Raw genomic sequence first — 24,099 nt, 5'->3', positions numbered from 1 at the left:
GGTGAAGTGAATACCTAACAAAAGAAAAGTTTTAAACATCTGTGTGCATTACAGGCATGCTTTGTGTGTGCATGACACATGATTGTTTTTAGGTCTGGATTGTCTTATTACATAAAAGCAAGTTCAGATTTGTGTGTTATGAGCAATACAAGAAAGTTTATGGATGAATTAATTTTCCTTCCAGGTTTGTGCTGTTTTGGCTGCAGTCACTGAGGTGAGATTTTTGCAATAATTATTTTATTTTATTTTCACACAATATATATATATATATTTTTAAAATTTGAGGCATTTGTGAATGGTAAAGGCAAACATTGCCCAATGAAGGTTTAAAACATGGTCTCTAATGAGACAGTCATATGCATAGAGTAAATTTTTACTGTAGGAGAATTTTTGGTGTACCTGTGGTCAGTGGTAACTGTATCATAACAGATATATAAAATTAAATCCATTTTTTAATTCTGTAGGTTATCAAATCAAAAGGTGGCAAGGAATCTGAAACGGAGTATTTTGCTGCCCTGGTATGTTAAATTCTATAGTTTTGGATATGCATGCTATGATAAAACTCATACAGAAAATAATTATAAGTTGTTCGTAGTTGTGAATACAAAAATGTGATAATGGCAGTGGTCATTGCTTTCACAGTTGGTGATCTTAGTTTACAGTGTAGGTTATTACTTAATAAAATAACTTTAAGTTCTTATGCATTCAATTCAGCCTTCTGAGAATGTCTCACGTTAAGCATACTGATAAATGGTGTATATTTAAGGAGTAGATGTCCCTTTTAAAGTCATGAGGTTATGCAATGAATGACTTATTGCTGTCTGCTGGAGTGTGGAGGAAAAACTGGTGTAAATTTCCTTTGTAATTGGGCAATTTTATATTAAATTTTAGTTTATATTGAATTTTGGTCTGCAAGCGCATTCACAGTTCTGCACATATATTATACTGTTTGTGACAGAGGAAGAATATCCACACATGGTTACTGTTTAATGCTATTGTTTTGTCACTCGCTCATTTTATGGTCTCTGAAGACCAAATGAAAATAACAAAAACAGACCAGCTGGCAAAGATGAAGTAATGACCGAATTCTCCAAACAAACACCTAAATATACAAAGAAAATCTTATGAAGAAAGATGAAGTAATGACCGAATTCTCCAAACAAACACCTAAATATACAAAGAAAATCTTATCATTAAAAATGTTGAGACTAAACAGTAACTGTTGGTTTTCTCAGAGTTAAAAATCCAATCAGTACAGAGTAAGGCCCAGAATGTCTGTATTGATGTTTTTTCCATCCTTTTTGTTTGAAGATGACTGCTTTAGAGTCAGCTGATGAGATGGAAGCAATAGTAGCAATAACATTTTTGTTGAGTTTGGTTATTAAAAGGTACAAAGTTGTGTAATTGAATGTAATGAATGATGCTCGTAAAGGGTAAACACTGATTTATTGATAGGTATTAACCAGTTGGGGACATATAACTTTATTCGCAATATATTATTAAAAATATTGGGCTGTGAATATATAAAGGTCATATATTAGAACTGCAAATAAAGACGTGAATATGAAAGCAATCTTCGCAGTAATGAACACTACTTAAGCAGTAGTGAAAATAAGGCCTGAAAAAAATTCAGGCCTGTATGGGATTTGAACCCATGACCTCTGTGATACTGGTGCAGTGCTCTACCAACTGAGCTAGCAAGCCAACTGGGAGCTGGTCACTGTGTTGGTTCCAAATAAACCCGTGAAGTGGTGAATAAACAGCTGTGAATATATGAAAGTCATATATTTGAACTGCGGATAAAGACGTGAATATGAAAGCAATCTTCGTAGTTATGAACACTTCTTAAGCAGTAGTGAAAAGAAGGCCTGGTAAAAAATTCAGGCTTGTACGGGATTTGAACCCATGACCTCATTATTAAAAATATTGTTATTAATTTGAAGTTTTCATAAGCTTTTATCTGTGGCAGTTCAAAATGTAACAAGATGTATCAACAATAGATATTAGTAGAAATGATTGTCTCATTAAGTTGAAGGACAAAACTTCTTTGCAAATTTCAAAACAAAATCTCTTTTTTTTTCTCTCACTCTCTCATTTTTTTTTTCAGTGTCCCTGATGCTATTCTTCAATCAAAATTCTCCAAGTCTTGTCAAGTTCTTGTCAAGATAATGGCATCTCATGCTGCTGATGGAACCCCAGGACTTCTAAGACCTGTTAGTAAAGTGTTCAGTGTCACTTTTCAATGCAAAATATATCTTTGTAGAACAAACTCAGGTTCCCAACACCACTTGCATTACATTTCATCATTACAAATAGGACTGAAACAGTGTCCACGTAATTTAATCATAATTATATATTAATATCATGATGTACAGGGTTTTTGTAACGTGTACATTTTGAAGGAGGTAAATGTCCTTTTTGTTCTTGGGACTTGGGACCAAGTGTAGGTTTCAGTCATGGTTTGTTGTCTTCTTGATGGCATCTTGACTTTATAACTGAAGTGGCCTGCAAAATTCAGCTACAGACTAGGCAGTAAAGTCCTTGAGCTTATGTACATAGTATATACAGTATAATATTGTACTAACCTTTTTCATGTATTGAAAAGTGCAATTTCACATCATGTCTCATCATGAGACATTGTTTTGCTACTACTGTTAAATAATTACAGTATACTTGAAGTTTAACATGGGGATGTACATGTATCCTTAGAAATGATGCAAGAGAATTTTTTCTGTTTTCTGTCCCAGCTGCTTGCCTGTCTGTGCAGATTACTCAGTGTTCAGGAAGGGGCTGTTTGGTCAGAATCATCAACAATAACGACCTACAATGGAGTATTGAGCTTTGTGGTTCATAATAAACCAAAGGTAAGGGAAAGGAAAATTGTTGACTGAATTAACCCCTTACCACCTTCATTTAGTGCAAACGAGAGTCAACTGTTGTTAACATAGAACTTATTGGACATGTCCTACATGTATATGGGACTCTCAGAAACAATCATCTCTCTGACCCCAAGAGTGACTTGCATCTAATTTCTTTTTACAATCTCACCCCAGAATCATTCACTAAGGTTTCAAGAATAAAGGAAATGACCAGCAACTAAAGAAGCTCTTGATTGTTAAACAAATTCTCCCGGTCAGCACTTAAGGAAACATTATAGAGAACAGTACAGAGAATATACACACTGATGTTAGGGTGTTAGGGGTGAACTTGTTACTTCCCAATATATCAGTTAATTAACCCTGGTACCTGTAAAATACATTTGTTGAAGTTGTGGATGAACAAACTAATTACAGTGTAGCCAGAAGTTGTTTTCCCAATATAACACTATAAGAATAAAATTCCTGTTCATACATGGTTTTTGATAATTCCCAGCCATCTGTTTGTACTGAAGGTCCGAAAAGCAGCACAGGAGGCAGTTAAAGTACTGTTAGAGAAGCCACCAGGAGATATGACACATCACCCTGCTTGTGGGGCAACAGCCAAATTCTGTGTTCAACAAATCGAAGAAAATGGAGGTATGCATATCTACTTGTACGGCATGATGATTAAGTTATCAATTACTGTATGTCATGATATTGCCTTAGTGTGAGAAAATTGCAAAAAGACTATTATAGCAGGAATGGACTGACATTTTAGTTTCCTCAGTGGAGGTCTTTATCATCAGAGTTTTAAAAATGTAGAGTTGTTGAAACTGTAAATCAAATGTTGTGTTCAGTCACCTGCATGGTCTGTACCTTATACAATAAAGCGCAGTTAAGTCCAGGTACTGATGTAAGAACGTTGCATCAAGCAAAACATTGCTTCAAGCAGTAATGTTTTAACCTGTTGAGTTTATTGTATCCCAATTCAATTTCTTTATTCTGGTATGGTCACTCCTTATAGGGTCTTCACAAGGTGCAGCCACCACTTTACACATCATTGGTATTCTAAAGGAAATACTCCCTTTTCTTCCTGTACAGGTTTGTAGAGTTAAATTGTAGAGATTGTAATGTTCCTGAATTTTTTTAAGTGGTTCAGATTTAAAGTTTCATAAAAATTCATTTTCATTCTCAAATTTTGCACAAAATACAAAATTTGATCATAATGTGCAGTGATTGGCTTAATTGCTATTTTAAGGAATTAGTTGATGGCAAAATACACAAGTTGCTTTATTCAGTAAAGTTATGGCTCCTTGACAAGTTTCTTTGTTTTTAGAAGTTTTTATTTGATTTTGTAGTGCTTCTTTCCCTCATATTCAATATTTTCAAATCCAGCTGCAAATTAAATTTGATAAAAGTCAAGGTTGTATTGTCAGGTTTGGGGAAGGAGAGCCAAACAGCAATACAAACACAGGGAATGAAATTTAGAATCCAAAGACTTTTGCTCTGAGTGCGCCTATATTTAAGTAAAAACTAAAGGGCAGTACACATGTACAGTATGTGTACATGTACTGCACCTTCAAATATAACTGCACAAAGATTGCACGAATTGAAATTATTATTTTGTTTTTATAGTACAGAACCCATCTTTAGCAACAAGCTTAATAATTTGAATTTTTTTACCCTTTAACTCCCAAAATCCATTAGTGATTCTCCTTACTGTCTCCTATACAATTCATTTGATGTTAGTTTGGAGAATTTGAAATTGGATCAACCAATAATCCCCTTGTTTATATTTTTTTGTTATTCTCATTGCTTATCTGCTTGATATCATACTGATAGTGTAAGGAGAAATTCTGTCTTGGTCACTAGTGGGACTTAAAGGGTTAAAATGTTTTTTCCTTCTTTTCAAAGAATGTGAAGACCATTTGTGAGTGCCTTTTAAAGCTGATGACATTAGGAAATGTGGTATGTCTTATAGAACGCTGTACTTGTACTTGCATTACACTGTTAGTACTGTGTTGCAGTAATTCAAAGTTCAAAAACTCTGTCTGCTTCTCCTCTGGCTCATGTAATAAGATGTGTGTTTCTTTTTTTCCAGATGGTGACAGTGAATTCTCTTCAAGCCATTTATAAGCTGCTCTGTGCAAACCCAGACACCACAACACTGAGCAAGCAGCTTAATGCTCAGCTAATCAATGTAAGAAGAAAGAGTACAAATTGTTATAATTTAAGCACATTTTACTCAGCGATAAATACAGTAAGGATTTGTTTGGTGAAAGAACTGTTGAGGTAGTGTTCAAAACTTAGTGTCAAAAGTAAACCTGGTTTGCATTAGAGTTGTGTTACTTTGTCCTGTTATACTGAAAACTTTGCACCACCTTGTCAACCAACTGTATGCAAACCTAAAATCCATTGAGATCAAGGTCACATGCTATTTTCCAGCATCTCAGTTTGAGTTCTCATCATGACGCCATACTTCTTTTTTGGAATAGCCATACTGTACTTTGGTTTTGGCTCTCAACACTCAGTTGAGAACTGCACTGAGTAGCAAATAAAATTTGCAATGTAAGTCATTAATTTTTCAAAACATCATGCATTTCTTGTATCAGGCTCTATATGATTACCAACCTAGTGTCAATGACAGCAATCCATCACAAGCTTGGATTTCAACTATAGAGAAGGCTTATGTTAACCTCGCAAGGTATGAGTGTGAACCTTAGGGTCTGTAAATTTGGAAAAGATTTACTGTAGCTCTTTTCATTATGCATGAAAATGGTTCTGGTAATGCTATCTTAATTACATGTAGATTCAATAGTGTAATTTGCATTTGTGATGTTAAAGCATCGGTGTACAGCTAGTTGTTAAATTTCGTGCTCTTACTACTGGAAAAATGAAAGAAAAAACAAACCAAAGGGGCTTCTAAAGGGGAGGGAGGAACAATTCAGAGCTTCAAGATACAGTAACAGTTGGTACTTGTACATTGTATATCAACCTTTTTATGTATTTCCTTGCAGATTAGATGCTACTCTTTGCTACAACCATCTGCCTAGATTTTTTTCTTCGTTGATGAGTTACTTTCTATCAGATCAACGAGTTCTCTCAAAAGCTGCACAGGACACAATGAGTGTAAGTACTTCCACCTACATGTGAGTCTCTCTTCAGCCACTTTTAGAGTAATCTTAGAAAGATTGTTTTCCTCCCAAACGGTGTATGCACCCTAGGTGCTAGAGGTCCTTCTCCAAATGGGTGACCATAACCTCGAAAATACTGGTACATGTAATTGTTCCAGTTAGTGCATGTACATGATTGTACAACTGTGTGTGCTGAAAATTTCAAGGAAGTGAAACTTCTATTATTGAAGAAATTAATTTTTGAAAATACAGTACAGCGGTAGATGGCCAACGCACATGCAAAACCTTCGCGCGTCAAAGCTTGTGTCTTGAGTGCGTTATTCAACGCAGTCAGCTTGCTTTTTTCTGCACTGTTTCGGAGTTTCCTGTTTCAAAATGCCACCGCCAAAACATCGAATCAACATTTTCAAATCTCAACAACTAAAGGATGCGATGGCTGCCGTTTCAACGAAACGTTGAAACGACTTTTCATGATTCCACATATATTTCGTAAAATATGTTTGCAAAAGTTTTTAAGATGTGAACAATAAACTTAATGCACTTTTTTTCTGGATGATGTAAGATTCCAACCTGGGATCGTGAAAACTTTGTTCTATGAATTTAAAATCATTGTAGAATGATGGGATTCGATCGAGAAGTTAGCTAAATAGACTGGCGCCCGTACGTCTTGTTTACTCTCATTCGACGATAAAGTATTTCTCAGTTTTCGTTCAAATAATATGTAACTGTTTCTTATAATTCGTTTCACGTTTTGAGTGTTCGTATATGGTCAAGGTTTTAACCTATCCCTCAAACGTTAGAGAAGTCTGTAAAGATAAAATCACATTTCCCTCGCTAAACCAAAACCTGGCTAGATGAAAATTTTGATTAGTTTGCCTCTCAGAGGATCATTTTGGGGTACTGAGAGAGACTTCTGCGCAGTTTAAGATAAAGATCTCAAAGCTTAAATTCTGAGCCACTATTTTATACAAGGATCAATGGCGTGTATGTATATTTCGAGATGAAGTTTCTGCTCTTGCTATCTGATGTTTTGGACTAGAAAGTGACAGTATCCACTTTCTTATATATGCAGATTTTACTTCAAGAGTGTCTTGCTCCAGTTGCTGAAGAAGTCTGTGCAGAGATCACCAAATCTTCGGGTGCGAGCACTACCCCGTTACATAAAATTATAAAGTGAGTGTCATCCTATATCAGTGTAGCATGTAATAACATTCAATAGGCCATTTCTGATGTATTAAAATTCTAACATGGCTCTGAGGCTAGAGGAAATAAAGCAAAATAAATTAATTATTCTTCCCTCAATCTCAATATGATTTCTGTTTTAGTCCCCCAAGCCTCGGAGCCAAGTTTGAATTTAGTATACCGAAAATTGGCAATTGGAGGATTATGGTCACTACCACATATGACAGGTCTTTCTTACTGTCACTAACAAAGAAGACCAGAAATTATTTTTCCACATCACAGAGCATTTTTCAATTGAGTGTCGAAAGTATTCTGGGATTGAATTGATGTTGCTTTACTTCTCTCTGTGATTGGCCTACAAAACTCACGCCACTCTCTCGACCAATCAGATGCAAAACTAAACAATCGCGACTTGGTCACGTGTGTTTTTCCGTGCTTTGTGCAGTTTGGTTGGTGTGACATTGAGTTCTCATTGGCTCTTAAAGATCTTTTGATTACTCTGGTTTTGGGTTTTATGACACTCAATTGAAAAGCGCCCCAATTTAGAAACATAGTAGGCAAAACAGAATTAATAAGTGGGCATTAAGAATTGTTAGTTTCCTTGGTAGTCTCTAATATCTGATTTCTTGTATTAAACAAACTGGGGGTTAGCCACTTCATTTAAAGAGGCAATACACTGTCGTTAGCCAGAGCATCGTAATGAAATGCTTTATCTTTCTCTAGATGCATAGAGTCAGGTCTTCAATATCGTTACCAAGGATCATGGTCTGTGATTTTAGAGGTTATCAGAGTCTCATTCGAGGTGAATTTTTCCTTCTGAGTTTGTCTGCCTGTTAATATGTTTAAAGGGGTTAAGTTTCTACAGAAACTGTGTGGCTGCGTCGGTGGGGGAGTATAAAAGATAATATTGGTTTTAGCAACTGATTTGATAATGTATAATGGCCACCGATAGATTTTCAAAGCTGACTTTTCGAGCGTTTGGCCTTCGTCAGAAAGAAGTTTATTTGTTTGTTTGTCTAACTTGTTTTATTTACCTCTACACAAAACTCTAATGCTACAGGCCTTCTCTGTTATCAATTTAAACATCCCTATACGAAGTACAAACAACTGAGTCTCATCTTTTCAACAGGTCCTAGGGAACCATTGCCCAAAATTACTAAGAAAGGTGAGCTATTTAAACCAGTCGCTTGCCAGTGCGTGTAACTGATTTTGTTTCGAATCATTTTCATTGTGATTTTACTTACAATGATTCAACTCGTAGGAACTGTAGCCATTTAATGTACTACGTGTACCTGGGAAGTTTGAGTTGTGGGGAGTCATCTGTATTTTTCTATTCTTGTCATGCTTATGAGTGAAAATCCATCACAGTCATCATTAGTTTCTGATGTACTACTGTACTCATGAATTTTTGTTTCTTCTTTGTTTCTTTTTTTTAATTCTTCGAGAAATAACAACTTGGCTGAAGGCCCTTGTCCCAGAAAACCAGGGTGCTCAGCTTTAGAAATTTTATGACAGCAAATTCGCTCACGTTGTCAAAAGGCATAAGTTACTGGCCCGTGGCAATTGCTTCTTGCAAGAGGGCAGCGTTATCATGCAACCCATTTTAAATGGTGTATGTTCTTTTCTTAAAGCTTCTAGTTTCCCTCTGTGACTTGCGTGGCACACATCAATTCCCTTATGTCAACAAGTTGGACCGAGCCGTCGGCATGGCTATACAGAAAATGGGACCAAGGTACAGTGGTAAAACCACAACTCGTAGTGTTTCAGAGATCTGTTTAGTAACCTTCCCTGCTGGCTGCTGAGCTAGAAGATTGGTTATAAGAATTTTTAGTGATTGAGCCTATTTCGTTTGAGTGTCGGAAAACCTAAACCAAAGTAATCGCAAGAGCCAATCAGAGGAAAGGAAAAATATCTCAAGAGCCAATAAGAAGTGAAAGCAAAGTTGAAACCTGTAAAGTGATTGAATCGCCGGAAAACGCGGGTGACCGAGTTGGGATTGGTTTTAGGCTTGATTGGTCGGGAAAGTGGCGGAGTTTTTGGACCAATCACGTACCAAGGAAGGCAAAATCAAAGTAGGCTCGGATTAACAAGGTAATTTGGTATTATCAACTGAGTTGTTAATACCAAATCACTTGTTATACTCTCCCACCGACGCAGCACCACAGGTTTTTTAGAAACTTACCCCCTTCATTCATTAGTGTCAGATTTCTTTCTACACAAGAAAATTGCTCTATCGAGGTATATTGAAAATACTGCAGCTGAACACTGTATCACTATTGTAATAAGAGTTCTGCATGGTGAAAGGGCAATTAAAAGTCACAAGGTTTTCAGCTTTCACATTAATCTTATCGTCTTGGCACACTGCATATAGTTACTATGCACTTTGTAAGCTTGATGAGGCAATTGTTCAAGATACGTTTGAGTAGTCTTACGGTTACTTGTTCTGTTTCAGGGTTGTTTTAGAAGCTGTGCCTCTTCAACTCGACAAGGAAATGTAAGGAGAGACTAAAGATATTTACAGCTGAACACATGTTAAAACAATATATCCCATTCTTAAATAGATGTACATGAACCACAATGTATTGTTTCTCAAGTTGACAGTCATATCTTATTCAACAAAGTGAAGTAGCTCTGAATACAAATTTTGAATGTCATTGATGGAGAACTATTTGCCCGAATGTGAAAAAATGTTCAGTGATTTTAGAAAAGCTCACTACATTATAGATTTTCATGTTTCCGAACGGTTTTTTATCTCACTGTGGGAGCTAAACCTAGAGGTAACGAGATGAAAATGAGCAATTTTTTACTCTCTCTTTATGGGATTCAGTTTTTCTGTATTGGCTCTCATTCTTCGCTGCGCCTACGCCTGCGCCCGCGCCTTAAGAGCCCACCGTGTGTCTGGCTTACTTTGTGCATGTTCATGAACCGTTTTTGTGTTATCCATTCTCCTCTAAACTTTGAGGCTGTTTGTTCTCTTACGGTCCTGCTGGATGAGCGTGGGGAAAAGCGAACGCATCATGAGAAAAGGAAAGGGAATGAAATATTTTGTCTAGTTCTAATCTAATATCGTCCATACCTCTTCGCCCGAAGCTGTCCCTCCAAACTTAAAGAATGAGAAACAGATGGATAGCAATTCTCTCAGCTCTCATCGTCCACTCCTTGCAATTGATTTATTTCAGCATTGACATTAGACATTATTTTTACTTTCATGTTCCAGAGGTGGACCTTGCAACTTTCCACGCAGCTGGCTTCTGCCTGTTTTGAAAGATAACATCAAAGACACCGAGTTAAAGTACTTCTTTGAAGTGTTGCTGCCACTGTCAGCTGATCTGAGAGCCAAAGGTATGACAGCTTCTTACATATGTCGTAAAACACCCGCCGTACTGCTTTTGAAATAAGTACAGCACTCTGACAGTACAGGAACAAGCAGGACCTCCTTGATTTTATACGCATTTATTCTTTCCGAAAACCTGAATAATACTTATGGCGACTTCCAAAGAGTCCAATCCAGACGTTTACGTTACTGCTTCCACTTGTTAACCGTTAAACCCGTAAGAGTGATTGGCGTCCTACTTCTCCTAACAGAGGAGTTTCCTTTAAGAGAGATTCACGTGTATAATTTTTTCCTTTTAGCTGCAACCCTCAAGGAAGCAGGGAAACTACTCGAGAGTAAAGTATATGACACTTTGCAACTACAGGTAAAAATATAAACCAAAAAAGTGACGTATTGGCTACTCTTAAGGACTCCTTTCATTGTGCTCGTTTAAGCATGTAAATGTTCCTACCTGATCTCATCGTGTAAAATCAACATTCCTTGTTCCGCGCTTGCGGCAAGACTATTGGCATTTTTTTTTTCTTTATTGTATAAAAAATATGCAGAAAAAAATTGAATCGTCCCTAAAAATATCAAAAGGAAACAAAAGTGGGTAAAAGGAAAACTGAGGAATATTTGAAGACAAAGTTTATTTAAAAACGAGTATTTTGTGCTGCTTACTTAATATGTAATGAACCGCTTTAGTTTGTACTTGTGGGATAACCTGATAATGATACATGTATATCTTTTTTTCAGATATGGGCTCTTTTACCAGGATTTTGCACTCGACCGACCGACATATGCCTGGTAGAGTTCATATTTCTACTCAGATTTTTTTACTGAAGTCATTCGTGATAGGAAACCATGCCATTAATATTTACACGTTACTGATCGAACGAATATAAGATTTTTAATACAGCTAAATCTTTCGAAATCAATTTCCTTTGCAGTCGTTCAAGTCTGTCGCTCGAATATTGGGCACGGCCCTTACAGAGAGAGCAGACTTACGTTCAACAGTGTGCCAAGCTTTGAGGCTGCTTATTTCCAAGGTGTCGGATGGTAAGGCCATCACTTGAAATTCTGGTTTTTTTTATCATATCTTAGATGTGTAGATGTACAATGAGAAGATATCGTGTTGAAATTTCAGCCCCTCGGAGGTAAAGGCATTCTCACGTATTTTAAAACGAGACGTGCCCCTCGGAAACCAGTCGCTTCGCACGAAAAGCGACATACAAGAAAGTAACGACATATGTTACCTTGTTTTGAGGCGAATAGCAGGGCTCGGTTGTTTAAAAAGCATATACATTGCTAATCCAGCGGATAGGAGTTTTAAATGCTTAGTAACTTTTCGATCGAATAGAGATTTATCCAGTGGATAGGGTTTTCCAGCCTGTAAACAACCTGGGCTAGGTTATATGAGTTTTTTGTTGTTCCCGTTTTGTTTTACCCTATCGTTATATTTGTTTTGTATGGATTTTTTCCCGTGAGACCCTGTGGCCCAATGTAAATTGCGTTGAGCTGCTGATCAAAAAGGGTTAGATCTTAGGAAGGACATTGTGTTGTGTTCTTAAGCTGGACCGGCGCAGCTGTCACACATGGGTTTAATGGGTACCATTGAATAGTGGCAGGAATCACGACAAAATAGTGGGGAAGGGGGAGGGCTAGGGGCTAGTATTTCATCTTTGAGGAATGTTGATACTCCTTGTCACTGTGGGATCAGCTATGATAACCACATGAGTCATTCTTTATCTGATGCAGACCCTACATCAACTTTGTTATGCAAAGGTAACAAATCGCTAATCATACTTTCTTTTTGCTGAAACTGTCAGATGCAAGCAAAAAGGAGTTATCCCAATACTCAAAGAACTACCTTCCAATCCTGTTTAACTTGTACACTGCGGAAGACAATGAAGGGGATGCTGATAAACTGGCAATACTAGAGACAGTCAGAGTTTACCTGAGCATAACAGATCACAAAGTTAGTAACTTGCCTTCTATGCTACTCCATTTGCCAAACCGCATCACAAGGGAGGATAAGACAAAGTTCGTGTTCCTTGTGATAAAAAAAAATTGCGAGTTACTCTTGCACTGTCAATGCTCTGGATAGAGAAGGAAAAGACGAATTCATTGATAGCAAATTGGCAAAAAAGCAAAAGGAATCATGCGACAAGACGCTTGGGTCGATTATTGAAACAAGGTCTAATTTGGGCCGTAGTTTTTAACAATCAATGGAATTCGAATTTTCCTCATAAGTAGGGTTTTTGAAATAATTCCATCCTACTGTTTTATTAACCAGCCCTTTGTTTTCCCTAAACTTGTACACAAGGAAAAGCCTGGTAAAGAGTGTTTTCACAAATTATCGCGTTTCTCGTTGCGCGGGCTAAGGTGCATGCAAAATTTTGCTCGAAAGACAAGAAACGTTGCTCGGTGAAATTTTAAAATAAATTCACAACTTATGACATAAGACCCAAATGAACATTCTCTTCCCTAGAATTACATAAACACATTTAATGTTCGGACGAGCCATAATAAAATCCTGTTACTTAAAACTTGTCCTATACCTTCTTCTAGCTCGTGGCCACGTTCTTCTCCAAGGGTCTTGAAAAGTTAACCGACGGTAAAAGCAACGGAAAATCACGGTACTAGATATTATTTGAACTTTTTTTCCATAACTCTTATTTGTCACCCTCTCTCCTCCATTTCAATGTTGCCTGGTGTTAACAAAGTGGTCCCTAATTTTCTTGCAACATTGTTAGGGAGAAGAGAGAGGGGAATTTGAAGTAACTTAGATGTAAATTACTAGATCGCTATTTATTGTGTCGACTACCTACTAAAGGGAGGTGTGCCAACTGGTTTGCCCCTCATCATAGAGAGACCAGTTATGACGCAGGATGGAATAGAAATGTTAGCTGCTAAAAATTATAATAATGATAATGAAAACAGAATCCTTAACTCAGACACAAGCCAAAGCACTTTAAACATAGGTTCTCTTCTCTTTTTACCTTTGAATAGAATAGACTGTTAGCATAGACATGTACCAGTCGATTGCTGTCAGTTACACCGTACGTGTAAATGACAACGATCTACGGTAGATGTACTCTACTTACATGTATGATGCAAAAACTTGAGGAAGTGTACATTTAAATTAAAATAATAAGTAATTTTCATTTTTCTTTTTCAGGCATTTGATGATGGACTTAGTTATCGCGATGGTGCCCTATGTGGATGGGCAAAATATAAAGAAGCTCTATGATTTGGCGTCGCCATGGTTACAGGTGAATACAAGAGAATGAAGTGTCCAGTGTGAACACTTTGAGCTTGTTTTGTTCGTGTAACAAAAAAAACTTTTCAAGATTTTCGCAAATTTCTAATAAAGGCATGTTATAGCAAAGTACGCGATTTAATAACTACACCGAAGTTATGGTTTTCGTTTGCATGTGTGTGTTGTTTTTTTTTTTTGGCTTTCTTGTTTTTTTGTGCCTTGCAATCTATCTTCATAGAGGGCAAGGATTAAGAAGATTAACTCGAAATAATACTATAATAGCTCTAAAGCATTCTAGTTAGAGGTAAATAAAACCATACGACACGAAGTAATAGTCATGCATAACCTTCCGCGTGCTGTTTATATTCAAGGCCACAGATATTACGCAGCAGAAGAAGGCTTATCGCGTATTGGAACAGATTTGTGGCGCTGAATCTGAGAGCAGCCAAGAGTTCGTCGTTTCACATCTTAGCGAACTTCAAGAAATTCTTTTAAAGACATTAGCGGCGTCAAGTTCAGCTTCTAAAACTGTGAGTACTGTTGAGATGAAGAGCTAACCTATGAGAAATTCTGAGTCTCCTGTAGGGGATTTGAACTATAATTTATAAACGTACAATACTCTTTGTCATGGTATGAAGATGACGACTTGGATATAAAAAGAAAGAGGATTACTCCCCTTTTTTCTTGCGGGGGGGAGGTGGAAAGAGGGGGGGGGAAGGCGAGGAACACGTTTGCCTTGTAGAAACTTGAGGAGCTGGTGAAGGGCTACCTGCGATGAATCAACATCTGTTCATGGAGTACTACAATTTACATGCAGTGCAAACTCCTGCATGAACCCTTCACACCATGAGTGACCAGCTGCCAATTTCTCCTTACAGTCTTATGGCCGAATCAAACTTTAAGGTCTTCGGAGAAAAGGAAATGATCACTTTCTATGGAAGCTCTTGATTGTTATACAAATTCTCCTTGTCTGCACTTAAGGAACTGTATAGAGAACAGTATGGAGAATATGCATGCTGAGGTTAGGGTGTGAAGGGTTTATGGGCCACGTAAATGCTGCGCGTAATGATTTCGGTAAAAATTTTCTGATCCTTTTCTTTTACGTTAAAGCATTTGATTTTAACACGAGTCTAGATTTGGCGAAGAAGGTATTTTAATTCTGTTTCTCTTCTCCTTTTTAGCCCCGTTTGCACTGCCTTGCTCATATAGTTAAAAAGGTGGAAGACCCTGCAGAGTTTGTTCAAGCCATAATTCCTGAGGTAAGTCAGCAACTTCCTCAAAGAGTGATTTTCAAGGGTACATCCAACGCAACTCAGATTACATTGGTTTTGTTTAATTGGTTGGTCTAGGAAAGTCACCCAAACCTCTAATAAAAAATCAAACAGTAAGCGATAGCAAGTCGATAACTTGCGCCTACCCGTTCTTCGAGCAGTTTTTTTTTTCTTTCAGTTCTCATTTCCTCCTGGTGACATTCAGTTTTCTTTCTTCTGATTGGCTTTTTTGATCACATTGTTCTTGGTTTAATGACACTCAATGAGACAAGGTTAGAAGTTTTTAACTGTACGGACAATTTTCAATTAATTTTCGACTGTAAGACGCAACTGTTCGTTGTCTTGTTCAAGGTGATACTTTGTTCCAGAGAAGTTGCTGTTAAAGCTCGCACATCGGCCTTGACTTTACTGATCGAATGCTGCAACGCCAACTTCCGTTCGTCGGGCAAGACAAGACAAGGTGAGGAAATCTCTGAAATAATAACAACATTTCTGAAAACGCCTTGTGACGTTTTTTTTTCGGATACAGTTAATTCATTCTTCAGAGGTTTGAGTGTTTTTATTTTACAGGTTAGTTGTTCTGTTGAATTCACTTGTTACTATTTTATATCTCTTATTTTGTTTTAGAATGTTTGATCTCTTTTCTGGAGTTGGTGGTTGCGGGCATCGCGGGCTCACCGCACATGATAAGTGCCACTATCATATCCCTGTCTAAGGTTGTGTACGAGTTTCGACGTGAGTATTAGACCAGCATCAAAAGCACATTTCGAGTTAAGCAGCGCCTTACGTTTATTGAATGGTTAACGTTGTGTTTACGCTTTCAATTTTCAGACGATGTTCCCAGTGCTTTGCTAGAGAAACTTATACAAGGTATTTTAGTTTGTCTGCGATCCACTGCTAGGGAGGTGATCAAGTCATGTCTAGGCTTCTTCAAGGTAAGGTTTCCTTAATATTTAGGGTGATACGCAGTCGGGAAGCTTACTTTTTCATCCCTTAAGCGATGCAAGTGACATGCTCCACTCACCGCGAAATTACTGTCGCATCGTGCACCGTACTTAAGGTCAAGTCGCTCACATCTTGATACTTTGACTCACGTTTCGCGTAACAAAGAGATTGCAGGATTTTTAAACTAAAACTCATCGAAATAATGACTATAATCGTTTGAAATGCAGAATTCTTTGGCTAAATTTCCAAAGCCTGAGCTGCAAGTGTATTTGTTTTTTAGACGTGGAGAATATCCTCCCGTTACTTTACACTGTCCTCTTGCTACTACAATTCTCAATTGAAACCTCTAAGTTTGACAATCGTTTATTTTTTCCACAGGTTATCATATCTGTTATGAACCAACAGGACTTGCTTCCCTATCTCCAGGAACTCGTAAGTGAAAAAATGAAGATCCATTAATTTAAAAGATATTTCTGTGAAACTCGTAGTTACAGTAGTAAATGTCGTTATTTGCGAAGGGAAAGCTGTACTTCAAACTGCTGAGAGTTGAATCATTGTGGCGTCTCGCATCAGATAATTCATTAAAGGACCAAGTGCTGTTGAAACTCCCTTTTAGGAGATGTTGTTTGGACTTTTTTTTTGTAGATTGGTGGTCTGGTAGCCTGGAACGACGATGCCCGTCGGCGCTTTCGCTTCAATATCAAAGTTCTGTTCGAACGTCTCCTCAGGAAGTTTGGGTCAGTAGTAGTAAATCTGAGCCTTTTATATTTCAGTTGGATTCCTTTATTAAAATCGTAATGTTATTTCCTCGTTTTGTTTATATTGATTACTTTCCTGCTACCTCAGAAAAATGTTGAGTATAGCCAACACACACACCCAAAGATTCTTGAAATGATGGTTTGACCTTGATATCGGTATACTTGTGAAGGAAATGTAGATTTTGCAGAATTTCTTAAAACTCGAATCAAAACTTGAACATGAATTAAATTTTATTTCGTTTCTTTGTTTTAACGGCCAGTTTTGGGAAGAACTGCATGGTCTATTTTCCATCGCTGGAGAGTATACGCCTAATACAGTGACGTGTACCTCTCGTTCATCAAACCCCCAAAAGATACGTTTTGGTGGGAGAATGGTACCCAATTAGAACTTAAATTTAGTGAATCGTTGTATATTAACGTTGCTCGGGAAATATTATGATTTGAAATTATTTTTGAAAAAAATTATGAATGACGAACGTCGGATTTTATTGTGATTGCTCTGTTTTTTAGATACCAAACAATCTACAAGTGTACCCCTGAAGAACATCAAAAATTAGTTCACAACACTTACAAGACAACTCAGAGACTAAAAAGGCAGAAAATGGCGGCAAGGAGAGACAGAAAATCCGTTAGTATTGCTAGAGTTGGTTCAAATTTTGTCATAATTTTGACTGATTGGTTACAGGACTTTATGTCCAATTATGTGTATACTGAATATGAAAGCAATCTTGGCAGTAATGAACACTACGTAGAGAACATTTCCCAGTTGACTTGTTATCTCAGTTGGTAGAGCGCTGCACCGGCAACGCAATGGTCCTGGGTTAAAATCCCTGTACAGGCCCCGTACAGGCCTGAATTTTTTTTTCACGCCTTTTTTTTCACTACCGCTCAAGTAGTTTTCATTACTGCGAATATCACTTTCATATTTATTTCTTAAACCGCAGTCCATATATATCATTTTCATATATTCACCTCTTTTATGTGTATACATCCTACTACGAGGTCGTCTGACATTGTTAATCGCTTGTATAATTGGACCTCACTCGGTCGTGTTATCATTAAAAATGCTGCTATCTGTTAATATAATATAGATTTGTATGCGTGTGTATTATGCTACCTTCAATTTACATGGAAAAGAGCAATATACCAACAGGAATATCGAATTCAAATTTTAAACTTAAAGTTGTTCCCTGTTCTTTGCACTGTAGCTCTATGGTGATAACGCATTAGAGACTCAATACGTTTTGAAAAGTTGTAGAATCTGTAATTGGGTACCTTCGTTTCCAGCTTTGAGTCTTGTTTGTAACGTAATTCGACTTAATTCAATCTCTCCAGCACGAGGACAAAGAAGGATTCGATCAAGAATCGCCACAACTTGAAAGGTTGGTTTTTGATATAGCGGAGGCGCAAGTCCCAAAAGTAGCTTGAGTAAACAACGCCATTGCATCACCATTCCCACTGCACAAAGGGATTGCATTTAGGTTATCATCGATTTACATTTATCGAACTTTTATACACCAGTTGTACTAATATTGCTTGTATATTTGGGAACGCTCTGAGTTCGGCGTAAAACGAAAGAAACCTTTTTTTAATCCTTTTTTGTCATAACTTTTTTTTCGCCTTAATGATTCGAGGAGGAAATTCTGGAGGGCCCTCTGATATGATATACCTCTGTTCCAAGAGCACCTCTCTTAAAGGCTATATACAAACTTGTTCATACTGAAAAGAAGTTCCTCTATCCTTTGTATCTAATCGCTGCTTTGAACGGACAGGGGACACTTTTCTGTTTTCGTAGGTGTTGTTTGATCGAAGGTTCCAGTGAAGTTCGTTTAACATTACACTATTCAGTGAACAGTTTGCGTTCAGGAAAACGTTCAATCATTCAGTTGATGAGAAAAGTCTCAAAGCGACTGTGGTCTGTTCTACGCCGCGATCGTAGCTCGTGGATCGCACTATCCGATTTAGTTTGTCTCGTACCACCTACTTAGAGTTCACGTCAGTGCAACGTTTACTTTTAGTTATGAAGATCTTATGTTTGGAGAAGATGAAGAGGAGGAGAGACCTGGTATGAAGAAAAAGAAACAGGTATCAACACCCGTTCCAAACATGCTTCAACTCCACATTTGTTTCAAGTTGATATTAGGGATGTTTTACTACTGATGAGTGTCTGATCTTTGTAGGAACCTGAATTAAGAAAGATGATATTTGTTCTTGTTGAGCATAGGGAAATGCCGTGGAAATAATAATTAACAGAATTTTGAAACTTTTTAATCGACTCGCAGGCTGCCAAAACAGGTCAAGCCGGTGAACGTGTGAAAGGTCCAAAAGCCTGGATCCGAGAGGGAACTGAAGAAGAGCCTGTGGATTTTCTTGACCCGGGAGTGGTGCAGAGGGTTGTGGGTAAGACATTTCCTAGCATCCAGGCCCCAGTTGTTCGAAGGCTGGATAATGCTATCCAGTGGATAAATCTGTATCCGGAGGTTAGCGCAGTACGTTTGTAAACGCTTATCCGTTGTATAGCAATTTATCCCTTTGATAGCGTTATCCAGGATGCTTAGGTACGTTTTTGCGCTTAAGTAAAATGTTAGCTTTGAAGGGAATATTGCTTGCTTATAATAAGCGAAAAATAATAAAATTCATAGCGGTTCAAAATCACTTAGTTAACGATAATGCCACAGAAAAAAACCACAGGAAAAATAGGAGCATGCATGAACAGTTAGATAAGTTACTCTGTTAGGCTGATACTGTTTCAATCCTTACAATGTCATGGAACATTTGATGACAGAAGAGTTTTGCGCCATACATGATTTCAACTTTTTTGCGGCCAAAAAGAGAGAGAAAAAAAGACTTACTGAGAATCCATAGCTACATGAACTAGCTCAAGATCGTTTTGCGGACGATACTGTCATGGCAACAGTTGGAAGATGTTTTCCTCTGTGAATGTTTGGTAGAAAATGTAGCTCAAGAATGCATAGTTGAAACTGCTGTATCTGAAGACACTCTTTGCTAACAATGGATCTCAGAAGTGTTATACGAGAGAACGTCTGAATCCATCAAGATGAATGAATTTAAAGTCCTCCATTGACTTCATATTTTTGTTCGTCCCAAGCAACGGATCCAAAAAAGCCTACCAAACGTAAAGCAACAGATGATTTCCAGGTTTCTTCCGATGGAAAGCTCATCATCCAAGATAACGAGGACGAGGAGGAACAACACGAGCCTGGATCCAAGCGTAAGAGAAAATCAGGTACATGTCCTGTGATACGACTTCAGGAATTATATTGTAGTTGTTGATGTGTAAGACTGCTTATTCAAACTGCCCTTCGTTAGCGTGTTATCCGTCTGCGTATTTGTAACTGTGATTATGTTATCATTTTTGACAGGTACGGAGGACCCCGTGGAGGATATGGAAGAGGTAAGCCGTGTTGTATTGCTGATACACTTGTGGGCTGAGCCTATGATAAGAAATGAGCAAAACATACACTGAAGTCGCACAATGCGCACTACGGGGTCAGTAGTATTGACGCAGCCGCCACCGCTGACCCACCCCTCCCCCCCGAAAATATGTAAATCAATACGAAGAAATAAAAAGTGAGCCACAAATGAGCCATGCCTCGCTGACGAGACCTAACAAGGCTGGGAAAGTAGTTCATGGCTGTAACCTCAGTAGCTCTTTTTTTCATTTCATTTTCAATAGGAGATATAGTTTTACTATTACTGACAGGCGTAGTTGTGCACATTTTGTAACTTAATGTACTATTTCGTTTAAGCGGCCACCTGCAAGAAAACCCACAAGTGGAAAGGGTAACTTGGCTAGAAAAAGAAGCAACCATCTATGTTCTTGATAGAATACATAACCATTTCCGTTCATGATAAAATAACAACCATTTATTCTATAATAAGAGTTTCTATCAACAAAAGGATTACTTTCTGTTAAATACCAGAAGTTGTGTAACAAATGATTCAATACACTGACTTTTTGTACGGGTGTTACAGAACTGCCTTAAAAGACGCACGAACCGATGTCTTATTATTATTGTTATTGATATTATTATCATTATTATTATTATTATTATTATTATTATTATTATTTTGCTATGAAGAGTTGTCACTAGTTAAAGATTAATTCATATAAAATTTTTCCACATTTCTTCAAGGATCCATTCCCAGGGAAAAAGAAGCGGAAATCTTTTGGTGGTAGTAATGAAGATGATGCGCTCGTTGAAGGTTTGTTTTTTTTTCGTTGGCATCTGCTCTGTTGTTATGACGTAGAATTAACTACCTTAAGTTTATCTAACAGAGGTTCCTTCGAGACGTGAAAAGAGTGATAAGGCGTTTGGAGCTGAGTACAAAGCGAAGGTATGGGTTAGTTTTGTTAACTGTCTCTCATTACCCTCCTGTCCTCCTTACTGATCCGACACGTACTGTCTTATTGACTAACTGAGGGACCGCCTGACTCTCCGATAGACCGAGCAATTTACTTGTTGACCAACTAATTGATCCATCGATTGATTGATTGATTGATTGATTGATTGACTGATTGATTGATTGATTGATTGATTGATTGATTGATTGATTAAGGGATTAATATGATCAAAAGACTGACTGGTTGATTGGCGGATTGGCCGATGGTTTCATTAAATGATCAAGTCATCGCCTTATTGATTGTGTTCTCCAATTTCTTCTTCAGTGTTAGGCTTAATGCTTCCTGTTGCGGTCTCTCACTTTTCGTAAAGTTAACTTCCTTTTTCACTCATTGACAGATGTGTAGATAAATCAAAATGGAAAATTTGGTACAATATTACTTTTCTTCTCAATGTTGATCTTTCGTTTCGATCGCCACTTTTAAGAACTGCATATAACTGGCAAATACCTGACATTTTGTCGACCGCTTGATTTTGTTTGAGCGCCTTTCTCTAGTCTGTTATGCAGCTTTGTCAAAAGAGGGACTTTTGCGAGACCAAACGGTGGCTGCGACAGAGACTATTATTCTTTGGTGCTATAACGAAACTGTTCGTGTACTGAACTATGTTACAAAGAAGCCAGGATTGAATCTCTCCTTTTTCTGAGAAATTCTTTTCATTAACTCGATAGAAAGCCGGCGGTGATGTGAAGAAGAAAGGAAAACCAGATCCGTTCGCTTATGTGCCTCTCCAATTAAATATGCTCAACAAGAGGTAAGTGCTGACCTGCCTCAAATATTTATATTATTTGATTGCAGCGAGGCTGAGGGATCCTGAAATTTCCCGGTTCCTCTCCTTCTTCGCCTCTCTATTGTGAAAAAAAAGCTATCGCAACTCACTTCCCAGAAGTAGTTTTTGCTTGTCATACTTTTCGTGAGGAGGGTCTCTTTCCTCTCAAGACGCGTCTCGTTCATCGCAAAATGAATCGTGTGTTCTACAAGTCGCGTTCCCCTTTTCGCAAATATGGTGTGTGCAACGCTTGTTAAACCAATGTACTTTCTAATCTGATCTTGCCATAGTGTGTCACATCTTTTCAACAAAATAATTGTTCTCTTGCGTTTTTGCAAAGTTTTTGTCAAACGCTAGGGACCAAGGTACATTCACTGGTAAAGAAATAGGAAATGTCTTGAGGAATTATGAAGCATATTGATAGGCGACTGTGGCGTTTCTCTTTTCGACTCTCTGCTTTACCTTGGATGCTTTATCACGATCTTTCTTGTCACTTTGATTGTGACAGCCACTATGTCATCCCATGGCTCTTTATCGAAGGCTTTTGTCGTTAATATATCAATTGATTGATCTTTGTCACAGGAAACAAAAGAAAATGACGGGCCAGTTTAAGGGCCTGGTACGAGCTACGAAACGCGGAGCAGCGAACGTCAGGCAAAAGAAAGGGAAAAGATGACATAAAATTCACACAACGCCATGAGCCGTCAAATGCCTCTGTGGGTGGTGGGTGATTGGGTGAATCATCGAACGAGACACATTTGGGAAATATCCATTTTATTCTCTTTGCAGCTGAAGAACTATCCTAGAAATCTCCCCCAAACTCCCCATTTATTTATGATTTTAACTCGTAAAGCTTTATGGAAAATGAACTTCTCATTTTTGCCGAGTGAAGCAAAATAGAAGCTCCCTCTACTTTAAGGTAGGGGGCCACGCTGTTGTATGAACAAGAATGGTAAGGTACTTACCAGTGAGAATTGTTTAATAAGCGCAATACGAAGGACCCGACAAAAAAAGATGGTGATAGAAAAGGGGGCTGAAAACTGATTCCTGCCCCCTTCACTATTTTAGTCGGGATTATTGGAAATATGTTCACTTTAGTTTGATTGAACTAATAAATCGAAAAACACTTTAGCTATCTACATTGTCGGTATTAAAAGAGTAACCACAATAAACTATTTGACTAAATCACCAAATTTTGAACTACATTCCTTAGAACGGATACATCACCTCTTTTGGCTAGGTACTAAAAACTGAGAAATTCAAAACCTAATCTGTATTATTTAGCCTAAATGCAGCCTTGAAATCTTGTGGATGCACAACTTTATTTGCTGACTAGTAACAAAGCTTTCCTTTACTCTGCGCAATCAGTCCCTGATTGTTTCCAATATGAAGCCGTGTAAACGCAGGGCCGAGCTTGATCTTTCAACTTTTATTTCCAAGAATTGACCAACTGAACTTTCAGCCTTTTTACGCATTTAGCATTTTCTTCATGGTGTATCCCTAAAAGGTGAACCATATATGTGTTAGTTTTGTTTTAAAACATGGTGACGATGCGGAAACACTTAAACTCTCGAAGAGCGCTTCTTCGTCATTATGATTGATACAACCAACAAAATCGGAGTTAAACGTCTCACAGGCATACAGAAAAGATCAAGCTAACCCAATCGGTTCAAAATCGGCCTTTGTTTACCCTTTGACTGCCAAGAGTAACAAGCATATAATTTATCTCCACAATGTCACCCCTGAATCATGCATTGAGGTAACGAAAATATCAGGAAATGATTACTAACAAAAGAAGCTCTTGATTGTAAAACAAATTCTGAGGAAATGTGTGGAGAATATAGATCCTGATGTTTGGGTGTGAAGGGTTAAAACGAAGGGATGTAAGGGGAGAATCCCCAAAATGTTTGGGACTGGAACGCGACAGGGTTACCATGGATTTTAAATATACAGTAATTAGATGACTGAGCGATTTGACACGTGACACTTACCGGAGCTGCGTAAATGAAGAACGCTATGAGAGAGACGAAAAGAAGGAATAACAGAAAGCCGAGAATGTGCCACTTGTATCTGCCCCAGATTATATGGCGGAGAGCTTTGAGTGGTGACGTAAACCATGGAAACGAGGTCGGAGGGCGGCTGTGGAGGAATGAAACAAATAGAATTTCGTTTTCAAAGGTGATC

At 37.8% G+C, this 24,099-nt stretch overlaps 2 protein-coding genes across 2 annotated transcripts in view; one reads left to right on the top strand and one right to left on the bottom strand.

Moving 5' to 3' along the window:
• Positions 1–23,050, top strand: part of LOC131789307 (RRP12-like protein) — a 27,080-nt gene extending 4,030 nt beyond the window's left edge. The window contains exons 2-41 of the mRNA XM_059106398.2: positions 185–214; positions 465–518; positions 1,312–1,388; positions 2,108–2,213; positions 2,748–2,864; positions 3,392–3,515; positions 3,883–3,959; positions 4,773–4,826; positions 4,960–5,058; positions 5,471–5,562; positions 5,876–5,987; positions 7,065–7,165; positions 7,898–7,976; positions 8,304–8,339; positions 8,806–8,906; positions 9,627–9,668; positions 10,392–10,516; positions 10,808–10,872; positions 11,244–11,294; positions 11,438–11,546; positions 12,317–12,465; positions 13,059–13,126; positions 13,669–13,762; positions 14,121–14,279; positions 14,931–15,008; positions 15,372–15,480; positions 15,648–15,755; positions 15,852–15,955; positions 16,344–16,397; positions 16,611–16,702; positions 17,234–17,351; positions 18,059–18,105; positions 18,742–18,808; positions 19,006–19,123; positions 19,833–19,970; positions 20,107–20,138; positions 20,881–20,950; positions 21,024–21,082; positions 21,818–21,900; positions 22,498–23,050. Coding sequence (XP_058962381.2) covers positions 185–214; positions 465–518; positions 1,312–1,388; positions 2,108–2,213; positions 2,748–2,864; positions 3,392–3,515; positions 3,883–3,959; positions 4,773–4,826; positions 4,960–5,058; positions 5,471–5,562; positions 5,876–5,987; positions 7,065–7,165; positions 7,898–7,976; positions 8,304–8,339; positions 8,806–8,906; positions 9,627–9,668; positions 10,392–10,516; positions 10,808–10,872; positions 11,244–11,294; positions 11,438–11,546; positions 12,317–12,465; positions 13,059–13,126; positions 13,669–13,762; positions 14,121–14,279; positions 14,931–15,008; positions 15,372–15,480; positions 15,648–15,755; positions 15,852–15,955; positions 16,344–16,397; positions 16,611–16,702; positions 17,234–17,351; positions 18,059–18,105; positions 18,742–18,808; positions 19,006–19,123; positions 19,833–19,970; positions 20,107–20,138; positions 20,881–20,950; positions 21,024–21,082; positions 21,818–21,900; positions 22,498–22,591 — 3,492 coding nt within the window. The 3' untranslated portion in view covers positions 22,592–23,050. The remainder of the gene's footprint in view (positions 1–184; positions 215–464; positions 519–1,311; positions 1,389–2,107; positions 2,214–2,747; positions 2,865–3,391; positions 3,516–3,882; positions 3,960–4,772; positions 4,827–4,959; positions 5,059–5,470; positions 5,563–5,875; positions 5,988–7,064; positions 7,166–7,897; positions 7,977–8,303; positions 8,340–8,805; positions 8,907–9,626; positions 9,669–10,391; positions 10,517–10,807; positions 10,873–11,243; positions 11,295–11,437; positions 11,547–12,316; positions 12,466–13,058; positions 13,127–13,668; positions 13,763–14,120; positions 14,280–14,930; positions 15,009–15,371; positions 15,481–15,647; positions 15,756–15,851; positions 15,956–16,343; positions 16,398–16,610; positions 16,703–17,233; positions 17,352–18,058; positions 18,106–18,741; positions 18,809–19,005; positions 19,124–19,832; positions 19,971–20,106; positions 20,139–20,880; positions 20,951–21,023; positions 21,083–21,817; positions 21,901–22,497) is intronic.
• Positions 22,807–24,099, bottom strand: part of LOC131789306 (myoferlin) — a 52,445-nt gene continuing 51,152 nt past the window's right edge. The window contains exons 60-61 of the mRNA XM_059106397.2: positions 23,907–24,054; positions 22,807–23,415 (exon numbers count right to left, since the gene is read on the bottom strand). Of these exons, the coding sequence (XP_058962380.2) occupies positions 23,383–23,415; positions 23,907–24,054 (181 nt within the window). The 3' untranslated portion in view covers positions 22,807–23,382. The remainder of the gene's footprint in view (positions 23,416–23,906; positions 24,055–24,099) is intronic.

This window comes from Pocillopora verrucosa, chromosome 1, assembly GCF_036669915.1.
Source record: "Pocillopora verrucosa isolate sample1 chromosome 1, ASM3666991v2, whole genome shotgun sequence".
Lineage (NCBI taxonomy): Eukaryota > Metazoa > Cnidaria > Anthozoa > Scleractinia > Pocilloporidae > Pocillopora > Pocillopora verrucosa.
This window is presented reverse-complemented; position numbering and strand designations above follow the sequence as displayed.